Raw genomic sequence first — 15,763 nt, 5'->3', positions numbered from 1 at the left:
TACCAAAAAGCTGGAGATTTGGTGCTCCACGCAGTAGAAGGCAGCCCTAGCACATGGACCCTCCCCCCCATGAGAATCCAAGATTCACTACTTCTATTGGGTCTAGTTGTAGGGTTTCTATAACCATGTACAATTCCAAACCCTCCCCCTCTCAGGTCAGGATTAAATAATGCTGGTATCAGGCATGTACCCAGGATTGGCTGAGGGGTATGCACAGGTATCATATAGAAAAGGCATACTATTTGAAGATTTCTTCATAAAAAAAAGACCCACTTTTTGGTGGCAAAGGGGGGGTGCGGGCCAATCCCCCCCCCCCCCGTGTACGTGTTCTCTTGAGTGCAAAGGTTACAACAATAATCACATGGTGATTTTAGAAGCTTTTATTATAATACAAATAATGAAAAAATTGAATAACATTAATACAGCTTCAAGTGTCCTGTTACTTGATCAACCAATTTCAATGGACCTGCAAAAATAAACAAAGTAATTTTGTAAAAAAAAAACATGTTAGCAAATACTATTTTATAAAAGAAATTCCCTGTAACAATAAAAACATCCATTATAAGTACAGTAGCAGACTGACCATTTTTTGGTTTTTCCAAGAAACAACATACAGTTCAAAAGGGCAGTGTTTGAGGGCAAATATTCTCAGTCCTGGCAACTAATGTACAAGCTATTTTTAAGCTATACATGCAACTAAACAGTACATAGAATACCTGGCCCAACTCCAAGCACAGTTTTGGATCCTGGAGCTATCTGAGTACGCCCTGCATCTCTGATTAAACAGGTCTCTAGGCCAAGAGAGCGCGCTTTTTTTGAAAGGGAAACCCTGTACAAATAATAAAATTGTTGAGACAATAAATGTTAATGAGAATTTTATGGACTCCTTCCTCTTATAAATGAATAGAAACATGGAACAACTTGAATAAAAAAATAGAAGAAACAAAAACTATTTCCTTATTTTTAATAGAGATTATAAATATATTGTTCTAGGCACTTGCTTCCATGATTGAGCAAACCTTGCTGTACCCTTCCTCTTCTCTAATGGTACAAAGTATACTCATTTACTTATCATGATAATAACATATATATATCTGATCTTTTTAATCTTATTCTGTATAGTATTATTCCCTTGTACTTACAAAGCATCTTCATCTGGTGCTTTAACAACTACCTTGGGCTGAGCAGCATTTTCCCACATTCTTAAAACCTGTTGCAAAATCACATAAAAAAGCTCAAGCATGTATTTAAATCATAAGGAGTGGCAGGACAATAATGCAACCACCATCCCTTTCCTACCACTCTATGAGATAAAAATGTCACTTGGATAAGCTCCTGGGAACTGGACGAATCTTTCTCACCTTTGGGTTATTTTTCAATAACTGTCTACAAAGCCCAACAGCAGCATGACAACACTGAAAGATGAAGAGGAAGAGATGAAAGTTGTATTTGAAGAAGTGTAATTGCTAGAATTATTAGAAAATATACATATCAATTTCGCTGGAAATAAAACTATTATTGTGTCTTCTGACTGTCACAATCATTTACCTGAGCAGCTACTTTTCCTTTGCCCATCCCTAGGTCTTGCCGGACTACTAGGATCATTTTGTATTCACCAGACCCTGCCATTGTGTAAGTTGTAACCTGCAAAGTATGTATTACAATGATATGTAAGGATGTGGTACTGTAGAGCAGGAGGGGGGAGGGGGGAGGGGTGTGTGTACATGTGGGGGTGCAAGTACCGTAATAATTTGTAAAAACTCCTTTTAGTTATGAAGGTCACATTGGATGGTACTATTGTAGTTTATACTTTATGGTATGTATATATATTTCATGAGCACTAGATCCTAACAATCTAGACAAACACAAGTTTTCTAAGGAAAAGAGCACACAGCAATTAATGCATTTCGAATTTTTAAAAAGTATTGGATAAGATGCTTTAATACTTACTTCAAAATGTTCAACAACACTTGAGCAAGAAGAAAATCCACCAAAAACGTGCTTTGTTGATACAAACGTATTCTCTCACCTCTTCATCTTTGCCCTCCTGAACGATCGTTACTCCACCCAAACGAGCACGCAAGGCCCAGCCTACAACAAATCCTAGTAAAAGTCCCATAGCTAGGCTAATCTGGACAGCTTGTTCATTCGTGATCCAAGTAAATAGACGCTGTGCCTCTAATGAAATCGTCTCCATAGCCGCCATCTTTGATTCTTAGATAACCCACGCTGACCACAGGCATACCGCAGATATCCATACTATCTCTAAGAAGATACTGAGTTTTTATGTTGAATGGAATTTTTATCAAATACGAATACTGCTGACCAGAACAGCATGAGCCCACGGTTAGTTTGAAAATTCGGCGCCATATTGGCAAAACTATCTTTGACACCTTAGCAAAACCATTGCTGTTTTTTTTATACCATAGAGTAAAGTGATTAGACAATTTAATATAAAAAAAACTTTATATATCTGTGCTACTTTTGGGGTGAAATATGGCTAGTTTAGAGAATGTGAAAGCACTTCACGAAGCCGGTTTGCATTCAAGCGCTCAGTTGTTGGTAAGAAAAAAGTAATACTGCTACTATAATGCTTATTATTTCTTTTTCTTACTAGGCATCACAACCTTGTTCTTCACTCTTGTTTCCTCTGACTGTGTTGCCTCGAGTATCAGGCGCCATACTGGGCAAAGAATTTTCAAATGCACGTTTTTACTTTCATTTCTCAAGGCTAAATTTCAGAAGTCATTTCCACCAAGTGTGTACCTAACTTATATGTCTGAAACTCTGCTACTGCTCTGCTTCATGAATCCACTATGGGACTGCGGTAGCACTCAGAATTTATTTATTATTCTATTTATATTCCTAATTTGACTATGGTACTACGGTAGCACTCAGAATTTATTTATTATTCTATTTATATTCCTAATTTGACTATGGTACTACGGTAGCACCCAGACTGTACGATATTTATCGTCATATTCAAAATTCCACGACGGGACTGTGTTATCATCAGACTACTGTATACCCCTTGCTCTATTAATATTGATATGGGACTGCTTGACTGTGGGATCATAGGACCAGGGGACTTTAAATCTAAAATGTTTAGAATTTTCATGACTCGACTGCAGGATCGCAGTTAGCAACGACTTTGAAATATGGACATCAATTTTGAAGTTGCTCCCAAAATCAAAATACCAACGCTTTCATACATGTTTTAAAACAACAATTGCTATCATACCAAGTTATTGAAAGGCTGATGTTTTATACTTTCAGGCCAGTTTTCTTCTATCCATAAATGAGCAAGCAAGTACACACGACAAGCAAGATGTTAACAACATGGCCAACAAACATCAGTTAATGGTCTACTTTGCAGATTCACTTTTTAAGGAGGAACATTATAGAAGAGCTGTGGTAATAAGGATGTATTTTTGGGGTATGGGTGTGGCTAATTGCTATGTAGCAACGATCATACAAACAGGTCCCATTTTAATTCTTTTACACTTTATAACTCCGATTTTAATATCCTTGTTACAGTATATGTGGCTTTGGTGTGAAATAGACAAAAAAACATAGGGCTAAAAGATTATGAAAGTATCTTGTTACATAATGTTTATGGAAAATATTAAAGAAGGTCATTGAAGTTTTAACAGTATATTTTATAGCTTGCAACAGATTATCAAGACTGAAAACAAATTTCTTGTTAAATACCATTATGTGGTTTCTTTTTTTTTTTCCAGCACTACTACACAAAGGCTCTTCAACTTAGAAAAGCAATAAGTAAAAACAAGACCAAGTTATCTTCACAATCGGTAAGAATACAATCCTTTTGGCTTGGTTTTGTAAGGTCATTTGTCCTATAGACAGATCTGGTGCGTTGCAAATGGACCATATCCTCTTCACAAGACATTTTGCTGACTAGTTTTCCTAGATACAGTACCAGAAACAGGACCAATAGAATGTCCATTCAAACCTAATAAGCCTGTTGTCATTGGTAGTGTTGGTAGTGGATATGAATATTTTGCATGATGCTGAACATTATCATGACATAAAAATCATCATCGTCATAATTGACACTCAGTACTATTAATTGCTTGTTGTAAGGCCCTGGGAGCTTAAACGGGAGCAACAAACAGCTCAGCGTGCATCTCTGTGTTAAGTAACTAAAACACAAATGATGACATTTTGTTGCTGAAAACCTTGCATTTAGTTATGCAGGGACCATTAGCTAGTATTTTGCTCCTTAGGGTGAAGGGCACTTGTTTAGAGTAAGCGATAAAACAAGCATTAACAAGTATTTTTAGTGAGTTATTGAATATAAATGCTAAAACAAGCATTGACAGTATTTTAATGAATCATTCAAAGTTAGCACTTAAACAGGGATAAATAGTATTTACTATAATATTCCTGTTTTTTAGGGTCTAGCCCCTGAGGTGGATGTCAAGTACAAAGCCTATAAGTGCCACATTTCTCTAAAGGAGCCAAAAGAAGCGCTTGCTATGGTCAGTGAAATTCCATAAAGTATAACTTTGTCCACAAGACGAAAATTCTGACAAGTTTTTCTTTTATACTTGACTTTGAAAAAAATATATTGGAAAACTGTATTTATTTTCAGAGTCTGTATTTATAATAACATGTCCCAAGTTGCTAGGCAAACTATTGTCTACCTAAGGATGATTGTGTAGTAGACAACTGCCAATGACTTGATTGCCTTCAATATAACACCTAGATACCATCAGTAGGATGTTTTGGACAAAATGTCTATTAGGAAAAATACATTTATTCATTTTGCATTCTACTCATTTCCCCAAGAGAAGATATTTAGCCATATCAACATAGACTGTGTTTTTGTGTTTTGTTTGTATTCATCAGCTTGAGGGAATTACCCAGAGGCAGAGGACACCGAAAGTGAATATTGCTCTGGCAAAACTATATCGGCACCAGGGAATGGAAAGGTTAGTAAAGAGATTAATAACTGGTGTCCTTTTTTCCCCTTTTTTTCATAACTTCATAAACATAACAAGATAACAGAGTTCTGTGGCCTTCTGACCTTTTTCAACTTTTCTCGCTTCTGTACAAGTAAGCTAGAAGCTACAAATTACTGGTTATTTGGAACATATAGGTGCAAAAAGCTGAAAGACCTTTTTATGATCTCTAATAAAGGCTGTAAAAACTGCAACTTGTCAAAGCATGCACTCTCAAATTCCACAGTCCATAATTTAATTTCCATGTAGTTTATTTGTTTCATTTAAGTAATTGATTTGATAAATGTTTTGTTTCCAGGTCTGCTTTATCCTGTTATAAGGAAGTTCTAAGGTAGACAAAAAAGGTTAATGATTTACTAAGGTCTTATCCCTTTTCTATTTGAATCTCATTTTTAAGACTTTTTATAGGTTATAGGATGTAGTTCCTATAATAAAACTAAATCATTTCTCAGTACACTCTTGTTTCCAAATTAAACCTTTACAGTATAAATACTCTTTTTATTCTTATTCTATTTATTTTGATTTTCTGACTGCAGTCTGTACACTAGACTTTTGTTTCCTAACGGAACTATCCTTTCCCTCTAGACAGTGCCCATTTGCTCTTGAGGCAGCCACTGGCTTATTGGCATTAGGCGTGACCAGCACAGAAGTGACGTCACTGATGTCAAGGAACCAGACGGCTTCAGGATCTACCACAAATGAATGGTGAGTGGGAGTGTATGTCAGTGGCTTTTTGGCATTATTGGTGGCCAGCACAAGTCATGTCACTGTTAGGAACCATACCACCTCAGGATTTACCAGGATTTACCAGGTTATACATCAACAGGTAGTGCTGTTGTTTATTAGTCATTGGTGTAATTAGCAGAGTTTAGAATTAGGATCCAACACAAATGACTGGTTAGTATGAGGTAATACACAACAAGTGGCTGGGAGTGTTAGCAGTATCCCGACCAGCACAGCATGTGCATCTCACTGATTTAGGTACTGTGTGCAACCAGGATGGGCCACAACTTAACACATTGACCCCTCAACCGGCCTGTACCGGCTTTGGGAAGTACCCACAACCCAAAAAATTCATAAATGCAAAATAAACACAACAAGATGAAGATACTCAGGCATCAGTCTAAGGGATAAATGGTCTTGAAGATATGCATCCAACCAAGGTGTTGGCTACTCCTCTTAAGCCAAATAATAGCACAGGTTCTTTGACAAATTTCAAATCGAACAAGGAAAGAAAAGCAGAATCACCCCTCTTAATAAAACGCTCAAAATACCACACAAGGGAGAGAGATCAGCAAACACAGCTCTAGACACAAATAGATACCTTTATCCTGATCCTCCAGGTTCATTTCCATGGCCTCAAAACACAATGTCCACTCCTTCAAGGCTTGTAAAACCACGAAGATGCCTTTACGTATTACAAAGCATTCTGGGAGATCCAGGGAAAAATTCACGAGGGGAGGGCCAGTCAACACTCCTCTCCCCAAAGTCAGATGGTTTTTTATAAGTCTTTTCACCCCGAAGCCAAAAAAATCAATTCCAGGTCATACAGACCCAGAATAGCAGTGTAAACAATTTTGGAATCAATTTGGTTTCAGAAAAGACAGCATTTAGGAGAGCTGTGGTGATTCATTAGAAAATTATTTTCTCATCCAGGCAAAGCCAAACAAGAAAAAATCATCATGAATCCACCTTTGCTTGCAAATATCCATAAGCAAAGCACTCAATTATGCCCCAATAGACTTCATGATGTCCTGAGACACTCTCCTAATATGCTCATAGCTGTATTTTTGATGAAAAATACAAGCAACCATCAACTTGTACTGGCTTCAGCACAACGACGAGGGATTAAAAGTGGGGACCGCAAAGCACTGTTAGAAAGCTTGGATACCGCTGACTAGGTGCATTTGACGGGCTGTATAAAACTCAGAATAGGGGGGGAGGAATCTGTTTCAGTCTGTTTTTTGTAAATTCAACTCAAAAATAGCCAGAAGTCAATGGGTTAAATACTTATGAGTAATAGTATGTAAGCAGTAATCATTACCGCTTACATTTGTAAATACTCTTTCTCATAAGTATTTACAAGTGAATGGGTATGTAACCATAAGTATTTACAAGTGAATGGGTATGTAACCATAAGTATTTACAAGTGAATGGGCATGTAACCATAAGTATTTACAAGTGAATGGGTATGTAACCATAAGTATTTACAAGTGAATGGGTATGTAACCATAAGTATTTACAAGTGAATGGGTATGTAACCATAAGTATTTACAAGTGAATGGGTATGTAACCATAAGTATTTACAAGTGAATGGGTATGTAACCATAAGTATTTACAAGTGAATGGGTATGTAACCATATACAAGTGAATGGGTATGTAACCATAAGTATTTACAAGTGAATGGGTATGTAACCATAAGTATTTACAAGTGAATGGGTATGTAACCATTAAGGGAATACTGTTGGTGGCCAATGCTGACTTGATGCCCATGCGAAGAATCAGCACTTTGGTCGCCATTTCCACCGACTACTGATAGGAAGGAGATGTGAGATGTAATACAAAGTTGTGTATCCATAGATTGCAGAAGACATAGGCAGCACATACAAATAATTATGTTTTGCCCCTGTGTTGAGCACCTGGCTCTGGAATTTCTATGCAGGTTGGCAAGCTGGATAAAGGCACATACTTTAACAGTTACCAACAAGTTTGCAAGTATGACTGCTGCTTTGTGTGTGTGTGTGTTTTTTGTTTGCTTTTAATCCTACTATCAGTATTTGGGATATTATTTGTTATTTTTTTTTACAGAAGCAGCCCAGTCATTAAAGACTTTAGAAACTCAGGTTTGTCTACTGTAATTCAACACTTCTGATAACCTCTAAACCTGATAACCTTGCGTGGCAACCTGAAATTGTGTTATCAAGTACGCAAGGTTATCAGGCTGCAAGCCTTGATTGACACAATATCCAAAGTTACAGTTCTTGCAAGGTGTCCATTAGTGCTTGTTGGCTAAGCACAATTCTTGAAACATCTTAACTCTCTATTTTGTGTAATTGGCATTCTTTAAGCCATTCTATTAAATGTTTCATGTCTTTCCAACTTGTTAATACTTTGAAGGTGTTGCGTGACAATGTGGAGCTGTTGTGTGACATTGCTGAGAATTTCTACAGTGCCGGAGACATGAAGAGTTCCAAGGCAGTCTTTCAACGTGTAGGTGCTACTGTTTAGATTTTGTTTGTAGAACAGCTGTATGGTACAGTAGATCTTTGAATTTGCTTTGAAAGGCAAATTGTTTTTATTGTTAGGGCTGGGTGTGCTAGGAGCTTATTGAAAATAAGTCACTGGTATTAGATGGTGAACGCCTAGTACATACATCAAAAAATGTACTGGCCAATGATACAAATAACAATATGTCAGAAAGGGGTTGTTATAGATTCCAAAACTCATGTCCAACTAACTTTTTGCATGACTCCCATCTTGACCATTGAGTAATAAAAGTTTGATATTAGCACTTGGTACATAGATCCAGGATGGGGACAGGAGATACTTTATTAACATTGAATTTATATGTATTTTCCCCTTGCCCTATGATCTACTACAGTTCACACCCCCACCCTCCCCTCCCCTTCCACACAGAGTGCTCCTTCAAATTCCTGACACAGACCCCTGTCTAAAATACATTTCCATCAGTCAACCAAATTGCCCTATTTGTATTGTACCTTAGATAAAACACCTTAGATCCGAATTTAATCACATAATAATGTCTATATTGCTGCATTATTCTAGGCACACTCTTTGGACCCCTATGTTATCAAAGGCATGGATGTCTATGCATATCTCCTAGCACAGGACAGCAATACAAAAGAACTGGAAAGGTACAATGGAAATTATTTCAACATGTGGTGTGCTACATCATCAGTTGTGTGTCTAGTTTATAACTAGGAACCTTGAAACTCTTTGATTGATACTTTCAACCAACTTTGAATCATGTGTTGTTTATTACAGCTAAAAACTGTGAATCAGATGATTTTTTAAAGAGAGAAACCTTTGCTTTCAGTCAGTCGAAAAAGGATGTTCATTTCTCCTTGTACCCCAACCTGGTTGTGTCTGTATTATACAGTACACATGAAAGTACAGTAATTGATGGTTGTCAGCTTGTGATTTCAGGCTATCAAAGAACTTGATTCAGGTGACACAGAACAAGGCAGAGCCCTGGGTAGCCATGGCGCACTTCTGTAACCTGACAAACCGCAAACCCCGGGCTGTCTACTTTGCACAAAAGGTAGTCGCTGCCTTCAGAAAAGATTAACATGTATACAGTAGTACAGTTATATGTCTAGAATGTACTTAAAAATCATTATATTTATAAACATTAATCACAAAACACAACATTTGAATAACCCCAATTTCACAGACACTGCTACATATGCCCTGTTTTTCCTAAAAAGTCATCTTGTTTTGAAAGACAGATTTTTCCATCATAACACTTAGCAAAGCCCTCACTGTAGACAAGGAAAATATTTATTTCTGCATATGACAACCTCATTTATTATCATGTGAAAAAAAGGAGGAACACTGGCAAAATTAAGAACTAGGCAAAATTTACAAGTACTTTGCTTATTATTTTTTTTTTCTTTTCAGGCACATACTATTGACAGTCACAATGTTCAAGCACTGATTCTTAAAGGTGTGGAGTACAATTATTGTTAAAGGTTGAAAAACCATGTGTAGATTATATTACTTTGTTACAGAAGGAATCATTAGCATTGAGCATCTAGCTGCATTCCCTTGCCCTAACCAGACTTAACCTTCCAACAATAAGGAGGTTTTTTTTACATTTAATAAGCCATTCCAGCTCAAATGCATGTGCACACAGCATGCTGGTTACTGTGGTAGATTTGTCTAACAAACTGTGGTAGCCAGCCTTGTTTTTTTCTAAAGGAAAACGAGCATGCACACTTATAGCTGAAATCACCTATTTAATACAATGTTAGTGCTTCCTGTAGTTTGTTTATTTGTTTTTGCTTCCCAGCATCTTTATTGCAAGCACTTGATAAATATCAAGAGGCTTTGTTACACTTCCGTGAAGCAGTCAAGCTATCGCCTAGCAATTTTGAAGCTGTTAAAGGTATGTGGCTATGGGGTAGTTTGTTGGTCAGCTGGTTGCTCCTGGGGAGTTTAGTCTCATCAGTTATCATCCATTTATTTCCCTAGGACTGGTAGAATGTTATCTGTCTGCTGAGAGGTTCAGAGATGCTATGGCTATTGCAAAGAATGCTCTCAAAACTCTTGGTACCACAACAAGGACCCTTACGGTATAAACCTGTGTTAACACTGTGTTTTGATATTTATGGACAGTTACTAAGTTTTTAAAAATATACTCATATTTTGTTTTATTTTATTTTATTTTATTTTAGCTGTGCGCTTCTGTTATCACCCATGACCCTTCAACCCAAGAGAAAGTAAGCAAGAATAAGTACTCTACAATATGTAGAGCATGAGGGACTACACTGTACAATGTAGGTCACATTAAAACAAGGGGTCTTATTAGCTTTAAGGAATATGTCAAGGTGTCATCAGAAGTGTGTTTGTGGGGGAGGGGGTTGGGGAGGCAATACATCAGACTCCATATGTAAAACTAGTTGAGTATTGTCCCCCATAACAAATTTGTGCTGTTCAGCATTCTGGTAAATTCTCTATGTCTGACCCTTGTTGAACCATTCTTCCCTTTGCAGGCCAAGTCTATGCTGGAGAAAGCACTGAGTTTGGATCCAGGGCACACAGAGGCTGTTTGCTTGCTAGCAGAGATACTAGGACACAAGCAGGAATATGACAAGGCTATAGAACTGTAAGGACCATGTTGTCTTAGCGTTTTAATAATACCAGGCAGTAGTGATTATCCATTGGACTCAATTCGCAGTATCTTTTATAAATTTTCACTATGGATAAGAACATTTAGTAGAATTAAGATTATGAATGCCCCAAAGCCTTGTAGATAATTGATTGGTGGCTAAGTGGATGATGTGAGAAATCAAAAGTCACACCATAGAGTGTAATACAGTATTTTCGAAATCATAAGGCTAAGGGTGCTTTTGGGAAGCCCTTCAATTTAAGATGACAAGGTTTGGCAATTGCTGGCACTTACAAATTATATGTTTTCCAGAAAGTACCTAGTCTTAAAGCTGTCTTTTTCTGAGAAACAGACTCAAAAAGCATCTCATCAACCATCGTACAGCACGCCTACATCAGCTGCTAGGGGACTTCCTGGCCACCACCAATGAATACCAGGAAGCTCTTGACCAGTACACAAAGTCCCTAAGGTAAGCATCCATACCACAATACCAGAAAACCCTTGGCCAGTACATAGCTACTCATCACTATACCCATTCATACTACAGTACCAGGATGCCCTTAACCAGTACACCAAGTAACCCACCACTACACCTATCCATATGTACCACAGTGCTAGGAAGCCATTAACCAATACACCAAGCCACTAAACACTACACCAATCCATACCACAGTACAAGAAGCCCATGACCAGTACACCAAGTTACTAAACACTACATCCACCCATATTACAGTACCAGGAAGCCATTGACCATTACATCAAGTAACCCAACACTACACCTATCCATACCACAGTACCAGGATGCCATTGACCAGTACACCAAGCCACTAAACACAACACCAATCCATACCACAGTACAAGAAGCCCATGACCAATACACCAAGTAAGCCAACACTAAACTAATCCATAAAGCCCGAAAAGCCCAGGACCAGCACACCAAGTCACTCAACGCTACACCCGCCCATACCATAGTTTCTACCAGGATGCCCAGGACCAGTACACCAGGCCACTAAATGCTACAGCTACCCATACCACACATTACCAGGAAGCCCTTGACCAATACACCAAGTCACTATACAATACACCCACCCATACCACAGTACCAGGAAGCTATTGACCAGTACACCAGGTCACTAAACATTACACCTATCCATACCACAGTACCAGGATGCCCTTAACCAGTACACCAAGTCACTGACTTAAGCACTAGGTCAATCTCCACATTGAAAAATAACTCAATCCAAGTGTTATTGCTTATCACGTGGTAGGCACAGTAGAACCAAGCCACTTTAATTTACCAGAGTTTGTTTGCAGGCATGGGACCACTGGATGAGGAGGTCCTTTGCACAATCATAATCCCTCTATATCTGCTGAAATCCTGGATACATGCAGGCTAGATTTTTATAGAGCTACACAAAAGATAACTCTCTTGTGCTGTTGCAGCTTGAACCCAGGTAATGCCAAGGCAATAGAGGGCATTCAGAATGTAGAAAAGCAAAACAGTGGCGCAGACATGGATTCTGATGATGAGGTCGACCCACTTGGCAGCCATCATCCCGAAGGACTGGGACTAGACGAGGTGAGCGTATTTACTGGTTGAAATACAAAGGCCCACTGCAAGGGATTGAATAAGGCTTTGAAGAAACGCTCAATATACACCTTGAACTTTTTCAGCAAATATATGAAATAACAAAATATATATATGTTATTTTCCTGTCCATATTAAGTTGAAGGCATATCAAATTTAACAACATATGTTCTGTTGAAAAGCCAATGAGTTGTACAAGTGAAATAAATGTAGGGGATGGTCATATGAATGGAACCTCATAGTTTTGTTTTCTCGCCTCATGGTCTCATGTTTTTAGGATGATCCTGATGGTGATGACTCTTGGACATCTCAAGACCTTCGAGCACCTGTAAGACTTGGGTGTTGAACTTCCACACTAATCAGTCAAGCTACACCATACACCCAGCCGCTTTCAACACCCATCTCCACCGCAACACCCAAATATTCTCCAACAGCCATCTCCAGCTTAACATGCCCCAATTCCTATCTTTGCCATAACACACATCTTCAACCCAGAATCCATCTCCACCCCAACACACAACTGCACCCCAATACCAAAACACACCTCAACATCCATCTCCACCCCAACACACAACTGCACCCCAATACCAAGACACACCCCAATATCCATCTCCACCCCAACACACAACTGCACCCCAATACCAAAACACACCTCAACATCCATCTCCACCCCAACACACAACTGCACCCCAATACCAAAACACACCTCAACATCCATCTTCACCCCAACACACCACTGCACCCCAATACCAAAACACACCTCAACATTTATCTCCACCCCAACACACAACTGCACCCCAATACTAAAACACACCCCAATATCCATCTTCACCCCAACACACCACTGCACCCCAATACCAAAACACACCTCAACATTCATCTTCACCCCAACACACCACTGCACCCCAATACCAAAACACACCTCAACACTCATCTTCACCCCAACACACAACTGTACCCCAATAGCAAAACACACCCCAATATCCATCTTCACACCAAGACACAACTGCACCCCAATACCAAGACACACCACAACATCTATCTTCACCCCAACACACTACTGCACCCCAATACCAAAACACACCTCAAAATCCATCTTCACCCCAACACACTACTGCACCCCAATACCAAAACACACCCCAATATCCATCTCCACCTCAACACACAACTGCACCCAATAGCAAAACACACCCCAATATCCATCTCCACCCCAACACACAACTGCACCCCAATACCAAAACACACCCCAATATCCATCTTCACACCAAGACACAACTGCACCCCAATACCAAAACACACCCCAATATCCATCTCCACCCCAACACACCACTGCACCCCAATACCAAAAAACACCTCAACATCCATCTTCACCCCAACACACAACTGCACCCCAATACCAAAACACACCCCAATATCCATCTTCACACCAACACACAACTGCACCCCAATAGCAAAACACACCTCAACATCTATCTTCACCCCAACACACCACTGCACCCCAATACCAAAACACACCACAACATTTATCTCCACCCCAACACACAACTGCACCCCAATATCCATCTTCACACCAACACACAACTGCACCCCAATAGCAAAACACACCACAACATTTATCTCCACCCCAACACACAACTGCACCCCAATACCAAAACACACCCCAATATCCATCTTCACACCAACACACAACTGCACCCTTTTACCAAAACACACTTCAAAATCCATCTTCACACCAACACACCACTGCACCCCAATACCAAAACACACCTCAAAATCCATCTTCACCCCAACACACAACTGCACCCCAATACCAAAACACACCCCAATATCCATCTTCACCCCAACACACTACTGCACCCCAATACCAAAACACACCCCAATGTTCATCTCCACCTCAACACACAACTGCATCCAATACCAAAACACACCCCAATATCCATCTCCACCCCAACACACAACTGCACCCCAATACCAAAACACACCTCAACATTTATCTCCACCCCAACACACAACTGCACCCCAATACCAAAACACACCCCAATATCCATCTTCACACCAACACACAACTGCACCCCAATACCAAGACACACCACAACATCTATCTCCACCCCAACACCAAAACACACCTCAACATCCATCTCCATCTCAGCTTCATCACAAACAACGCTCATCAATCGCTCATCACCACTGCCTCACTTCAATAACTAAGCTTTTTGTTTTGTATTTGAACCAATCAGACGCAATGAGCAAAGTGAAAGTTAAAGCAGTAGACATGAATACAGTTATGGCGAACGACCGTGTGCCATTGTTTCACGTGACTTGAATGCGTCACATGACTTACAATCCCTTTCACGTGACTTGAATGCATCACATGGCTTTCAGTCCCTTTCACGTGACTTGAATGCATCACATGGCTTACAGTCTCTATCACGTGACTTGAATGCATCACATGGCTTACAGTCTCTTTCACGTGACTTGAATGCATCACATGGCTTACAGTCCCTTTTTCTTAATATCGCTCTGCTGATTCAACCCCTTCTGGATCTCGCTCACATGAGAGGCATGCAACTTTAATTTGGCCCACTGTATCTTTACTTACACAAAAAGGTAATATCCCTCGGGGGCGGATCCAGGAGTTCCAAAAGGGGGCGAAGGAACGATTTTATGAAACAGGGATGGATTTGCTACCGTGGAATTCTTTATACTTCTTCGTATTTTTATTCAAGAGGAGCCACCAACCCCCCTCACCCCCCCCTCCCCTATGTTCCTGAGAAGTTGATAAACATGCTTAGACTGGATATTGTAGCCATTTAGTCTAATTGTTTTTGTTGTTGCTGTCGTTGTCCTTGCTTATACTATTTTATCCTTCCAGCTCTCATTCTAGGTCGATGCGCCGTGAAGGAAGATAACAGTGATTCAGTCTGTAAGAGATGGTGGGATATATGATGTTTTAAAATCGAGGAATGGAAAGCAGCTATGAATGACAAAAAATGTTTGAATTGAAAGCAAGGCTCTTTGGGGTATTCTCTAGTTAGAAATGTTGAAATCTGGGAACAACATGATGATTGATATTCGTAGATATTACTTGGTCCATATCAAAGGGATGAGAATGCAATGCAAGTAACAAGTAATGTGTAAATAGTAATATTCTTTATTAATAAACTTACTATGAGAAATAGACAAAGTTGTAACCCCGCTTTCGTGAAATAATGAAATAAACATTGCTTTTTCTTTGGTACTTATTCGACAAATCAAAGGGCTTTTTGACACTCTCAAAGGACGTTTTGGCTCGCCCTTTGTCTACACACATATAAATGACAAGTTTTCAGGAAGAATCTT

The 15,763-nt window shown here is 39.2% G+C and overlaps 2 protein-coding genes across 2 annotated transcripts; one reads left to right on the top strand and one right to left on the bottom strand.

The window, feature by feature from the left end:
• Positions 1-365: 365 nt before the first annotated feature.
• LOC5512886 (peptidyl-tRNA hydrolase 2, mitochondrial) lies at positions 366-2,261 on the bottom strand. Its single transcript, XM_032382410.2, has 6 exons — positions 2,030-2,261; positions 1,549-1,644; positions 1,362-1,415; positions 1,143-1,210; positions 717-829; positions 366-466 (listed from the first exon to the last, which is right to left on the bottom strand). The coding sequence occupies exons 1-6, from the start codon at positions 2,204-2,206 to the stop codon at positions 417-419; spliced, it is 558 nt and encodes a 185-aa protein (XP_032238301.2). The 5' UTR covers positions 2,207-2,261; the 3' UTR covers positions 366-416.
• A 71-nt stretch (positions 2,262-2,332) lies between these two features.
• On the top strand, positions 2,333-15,662 carry LOC5512872 (anaphase-promoting complex subunit 7). Its single transcript, XM_032382409.2, has 21 exons — positions 2,333-2,562; positions 3,277-3,414; positions 3,741-3,812; positions 4,419-4,502; positions 4,873-4,955; positions 5,284-5,316; positions 5,571-5,690; positions 7,648-7,700; positions 7,794-7,828; positions 8,103-8,195; positions 8,772-8,860; positions 9,153-9,267; positions 9,627-9,672; positions 10,018-10,113; positions 10,200-10,300; positions 10,403-10,447; positions 10,721-10,833; positions 11,189-11,305; positions 12,280-12,415; positions 12,702-12,752; positions 15,297-15,662. The coding sequence occupies exons 1-21, from the start codon at positions 2,497-2,499 to the stop codon at positions 15,306-15,308; spliced, it is 1,698 nt and encodes a 565-aa protein (XP_032238300.2). The 5' UTR covers positions 2,333-2,496; the 3' UTR covers positions 15,309-15,662.
• Positions 15,663-15,763: the final 101 nt, after the last annotated feature.

Source organism: Nematostella vectensis, chromosome 4 (assembly GCF_932526225.1).
Source record: "Nematostella vectensis chromosome 4, jaNemVect1.1, whole genome shotgun sequence".
NCBI classification, from domain to species: domain Eukaryota; kingdom Metazoa; phylum Cnidaria; class Anthozoa; order Actiniaria; family Edwardsiidae; genus Nematostella; species Nematostella vectensis.
Note: the sequence above shows the minus strand (reverse complement) of the source record. Positions and strands in the feature narration are given on the sequence as shown.

Excerpts from the sequence above, each read along its gene's own strand:
- LOC5512872 (XM_032382409.2), top strand. The coding sequence starts at position 2,497 with ATGGCTAGTTTAGAGAATGTGAAAGCACTTCACGAAGCCGGTTTGCAT. Across the intron at positions 5,691-7,647 it reads GGATCTACCACAAATGAATG|GTTGGCAAGCTGGATAAAGG; the intron begins GTGAGTGGGAGT and ends ATTTCTATGCAG. Across the intron at positions 10,301-10,402 it reads CCACAACAAGGACCCTTACG|CTGTGCGCTTCTGTTATCAC; the intron begins GTATAAACCTGT and ends ATTTTATTTTAG.
- LOC5512886 (XM_032382410.2), bottom strand. The coding sequence starts at position 2,206 with ATGGCGGCTATGGAGACGATTTCATTAGAGGCACAGCGTCTATTTACT. Across the intron at positions 1,416-1,548 it reads AAGGAAAAGTAGCTGCTCAG|TGTTGTCATGCTGCTGTTGG; the intron begins GTAAATGATTGT and ends TTCATCTTTCAG. Across the intron at positions 1,211-1,361 it reads TATTGAAAAATAACCCAAAG|GTTTTAAGAATGTGGGAAAA; the intron begins GTGAGAAAGATT and ends ATTTTGCAACAG.